This window comes from Rutidosis leptorrhynchoides, chromosome 1 (genome assembly GCF_046630445.1).
Source record: "Rutidosis leptorrhynchoides isolate AG116_Rl617_1_P2 chromosome 1, CSIRO_AGI_Rlap_v1, whole genome shotgun sequence".
Lineage (NCBI taxonomy): Eukaryota > Viridiplantae > Streptophyta > Magnoliopsida > Asterales > Asteraceae > Rutidosis > Rutidosis leptorrhynchoides.
Window position 1 is genome coordinate 406,708,508 of NC_092333.1, and position 4,975 is coordinate 406,713,482.

The 4,975-nt window shown below is 40.2% G+C and overlaps 1 protein-coding gene across 1 annotated transcript; it reads right to left on the reverse strand.

The window, feature by feature from the left end:
- Nucleotides 1-1,833: 1,833 nt before the first annotated feature.
- On the reverse strand, nucleotides 1,834-4,135 carry LOC139901610 (uncharacterized). The gene is made up of 2 exons (XM_071884305.1): nucleotides 3,479-4,135; nucleotides 1,834-1,899 (listed from the first exon to the last, which is right to left on the reverse strand). The coding sequence occupies exons 1-2, from the start codon at nucleotides 4,133-4,135 to the stop codon at nucleotides 1,834-1,836; spliced, it is 723 nt and encodes a 240-aa protein (XP_071740406.1).
- Between the last annotated feature and the right edge of the window lie 840 nt (nucleotides 4,136-4,975).

The window sequence follows — 4,975 nt, forward strand, 5'->3', positions numbered from 1 at the left end:
ATTATACCGTACATTCTTCTAGAACGTATTGGAACCCTATGCAAATATACGAAACTCTCATCAGATGGTATAGGTGCATAGAGTGCGACTATACCCGTGCCATATGTCTTTACGTGGCAATTATTGTGCGGTTCAGGGCGTTGGATGCGTAATCTGCATGGTCGTGCGGATATGCATATCATTAAGTCCCCCCAGTTCGATGTTATATACAATGAAAATTATTGTATGACATCGAACTAGTAAGAAAACTTATACACATAATGAACCATAAAAATTCCTTGAACCGAATTAACATGCTTAATATTTTTGTTAGAATGCCTGGTTGGATCTCAAGTGTAACCGGATAGTGCATAAGATTATTTAAATATATATGCGTAACCGGATACTGTATTAGCATTAAATACAATGTATGCGTGCAGTCACTAAACTATCTTTTCGGCTGCATTTCCTGCACCCGAGGTGACAACTGTCACTGTTTACCAAAAAGGTAATCATTGTGATTATGCAACCGCCTGTTAATGCTAACGTGCACCGGACATCTTAACAAAGTGTTTAGCTTAAGATTGACATACGTGTACGGTTGTGATTACACCCTGGTTACTTTTTGACCCACATATTTTCTCTATAAATAGGGTTTTGGCATATTTTATCTCACAATCTTTTCCATTTACAGGCATTCAACCCTTTTTCATCTTCTCTGCTAAATCTTTTATCCAACCGCAAAAAGGTGTGTATCACACTCTTATACTTTTGTTGCGTTCTACTATGTAACCTTAGTTACATATTCACGCCTTACGTATATTTTGTTATGATTTATTTTATTTTGTAGATGAAGATGGAATCATATGCACCTTTTCCTGCCACCGACTCTGGTAATCTTACCAGTTCTCTGGCCAGTCATTCCGACACTGTACCTTCACTTTATCACACCCCCGATGCCAGAAGCCTTGGTAACCACAAGAGGTTACTTGTTGAAGGTATTAATTTTGACCATCTGACCTGCTCTTAAACTGGGCTTTAAACTTTTTATAATGCCGTTTTATCTTATTTGCAGGTCCAAGTGGTGTATCCCACTTTTCTTCGTGTGTCAAGCGTGCATGCGTGAATCCTGTCGATTCGTCTCCATTAATTCCTAATGTTAATGAATTTATGAAAGTGCCCCTTCCAGTGTTTGCAGAACAGTTTTCATTTCTACAATCTTGTGTCCCGTATCAGTAATACAGAAGTTTTCTTCTCTTTCTCCCTCTGAAGAACTGTATGTTGACGCACAGTCGACACCTTTTAATTTTGCCAAAGATTTGAACCGTCTGCAACAAAAATCTGCTGCTCTTGCCCATCCACCAGCACCATCAATGACAGAAACAGCTAAAATAAATTCATTGCAAGAGGACAACACCAGGCTCACTGCCCAACTTGCGGTTGCTGTAACCGCACATTTGTAGGCAGAGGAGCGCATAAACGTCCTGATGTTGAAGAGGCAGCAAGATGAAGACCAGCACTTCGCTGAGAAGAGGTTCATGGAATCTGAGATTGCATCGTTATCTGCAAAGCTGAAAGAGGCAGAGAGTCATGTCGTCTTTTTGAACGAAAGCTTTAGTGATTGGATTGCGGCCCAGGAGGGGCGCGAAATACTATGCCGTGAAGGCAGAGTATGACATTCTCCGGAAGGATCTACCGACGATTATCCAGCATGCTCTTAACTACAAAGTGGTTGAGCAGCGGTTCGGCGCAGCAATGGTGGCTGCCCGCGATTATGAGCGTACCCTGTTCTGGAATGTTATCTGTCAGGAGATGTATGTACCCCCCACAATTCCTCCGAATGTTGCTGAGTTTTTAACAGATCCCAATTCCTCGAATGTTATCTGTTGTGCCCGACTTCAACTGATCCCAATTCCCCATCTACAGTTTTTAATCAACGATCCCAACGACTCATTTACAATTTTTATGTATGCAATAACTCTTATTTAGAATAAATGCCATGACTTCATGATGGGAGCGACCCCTCAATCATTTTATGATCTTTTTATTCTTGTGCTAACAATCTAATGTTATACACAAAGTAAGCAAACCAATGCTTATAAGTTTATACTCAAGACTTTTATAAAAAAATTTATAAGTGTTTTACGCATATACAATCCAGTGTAATTTATCCGTATTATAGACAAACCAATGTCTATATTCAAGAGTCTTCTGGCCACGCTAATGTTCGGGTTATTTAAACAAGTAAACCAAACTTGTATTTTATAGTCTAGACTGTGCAAGTCTCCGTCTTGCGCGGTGTACAAGCGTTTGAAACAATCCAATGTTTTACTACTGTCACCATTAAGATATAGTATTAGTAACGAAACTAAACTATGCAACTTGAGACTCAGAGTGTGTCCCTGTGCAGCTTAGGGGCATGCAATCAACAAATGTAAAAATACACAAGTTATTGGCTTAAACTGAATGATTCAATTTATTTTAAACGTCTTTTGACCAACACTTAGTTGTCATGTTTACAATGAAAAATGGAAAGTTACATAATAAAATATTTCAAACAGCTACTTTTGGGTGATCAGTCCCTCTGTTGTCTTTTTTATATGTAGCACCGCTTAAGTGTTTGTGCACGCCAAGTGCGCTTTATTGCTTTTCCATCTAAACTAGCTAGTCGATACGCCCCTGTATCGCTTACTCCAATAACCTTGTATGGTCCTTCCCATTTAGGTCCAAGTTTACCGTTGTCCTCCGCTCTGCTTGCTTCATTTTTTCGCCACACCAAATCATCCAATTGGAAAGATAATGGTTGTACGCGCTTGTTATAGTAGCTTGCGATTCTTTGCTTGTTGATTGCTTCTTTTATTTCCGCCATTTCCCTGCGCTCTTCAACCAAATTTAGATTTTCGTGCAGTTCTTCGCTATTGCTACTTTCATCGAAGGAAGCTATGCGCATAGTTGGCACATTTATTTACGCGGGTATTAGAGTCTCGGACCCATACACTAAACTGAAAGGTGTTTCATTAGTCGCGCCTTTTGGAGTTGTGCAGTGTGCCCACAACACATTCGGTAGTTCATTTATCTAACCCCTTCGGCACAACCCAAGTCTTGCTTTGATACCTAACATGATATCTCGGTTTGTTACCTCGCACTGGTCGTTCGCCTGGGGGTGTGCAACTGATGTGAATGTTTGCTTTATATTTAGCTCTTGGCACCAATCGCTGAATGGGTTACCTTCAAATTGTGTACCGTTGTCATTTACTATTTCATTTGGTATTCCAAACCGGCAGACGATGTTTTCCCATACAAAATTTCGGATTTGTTTGCCTGAAATTGTTTTGAGCGGTTTGGCTTCTACCCACTTTGTAAAATAATCAATGGCCACAACCAAAAATTTTACCCCTCCTGGTCCTGCGGGGAATGGTCCCACTATATCCGTTGCCCATTTGCAGAATTGCCATGGAGACGCGACTGGTATCATTGGATGTCGCGGAGCTTTGCTTACCTGTGCATGCAGCTGACATGACCGGCATTTGCGTATTACCTCCACGACATCTCTGTACATTGACGGACAATAGTATCCAAGCCGCATTATGATAGACGCAACTATTTTGTGCCCTGAATGCAAAGTGCACATCCCTTCGTGCACTTCTCGTATAATTGATTCTGCTTGAGTTGGATTAAGACACCGTAAATGAGGCCCCAAAAAAGACTTTCTGTATAGAATGCCTTTGTCTAGCAAATATATTGGTGTTTTCATTTTAATTTTCCTTGCCTCTGTTGAATCTAATGGCAATGTACCGGTGTTCAAAAATTCCACTATCGGTGTCATCCAACTTCGCTCATCTTCTTCGACTGCGGCGGATACACGGTCTGTATCAATGAATTTAACTTTCACTTCCTCGACCCAAATTTCTCTCTTGAAATGGCTGAATGTTAAGGCAGCTAGCTTACTGAGCGCATCCGCCTTTTTATTCAATGTTCTTGAAACCTGCATTATCTGGAATATATCGAAGTCTAACGCAAGTTCTTGAACAAGTTTCAGATACTTTTGCATTGATTCATCATGTGCTTCAAATATCCCGTTGAATTGATTTGCAACTAGCTGTGAATCAACATATACTGACAACTCTTTTACCTCCAAGTATTTCGCTACTCGCATTCCAGATAGTAATGCTTCATACTTAGCTTCATTATTTGTTATAGGGAAGCTAAAATGTAGCGCAAAGGTATATTTCTCTCCTTATGGACTTTTCAGGACTATTCCTGCCCCTGCACCTTCTGGACCACAAGCCCCATCTGTATGCATTTCCTACAGCTGTTCGGGTGGAGATGGTATTTCTTTTGATTCATGCGAGATTTCGATGTCTCCGGCTGTTTCAGTCAGATAATCTGCTAGGACTTGCCCTTTTACCGCACTTCTTGGTGAGAAGCTTATCTCGTGCTCACCTAATTCAATAGCCCATTTGGCCATGTGACCAGAATTTTCTGGTTTGTATAGCACCTGCTCAACAATTTTCAGCGAATATAAATTTGCAATAATTTTTCAAGCAGTTTTAAGCTTTTGACTATATTTTATTTTTTGCCATACATGCTTTATTGGTTGGCCCGTTAAGACCATTATTGGATGCGCTTGGAAATATCTCCTTAAGCGTCTGGCCGTATGCACAAGCGCATAAACCAGTTTTTCGATTGCAGGGTAATTTAATTCGCTTTCTATTAAAGCTTTACTAACAAAATATACAGGCATTTGTACCTGTTCGCACAGCATAATACATATAATTTTAAATGTCTATTGAATAAGTAATAGTTATTTTAGTTTATAGTGGGTACCTGCCCCCTGTTTGCTATCAATACTGAACTTATCGCTTCTTTTGATGCTGCTAAGTAAAGTATTAACGTCTCTCCTGCAATCGGTGCAGTCATCGTCTGCAACTCCTTTAACAGCTTTTTCATTTCTTGGAACGCAACTTCTGCTTCCTCTGTCCACTTGAAATCCGTT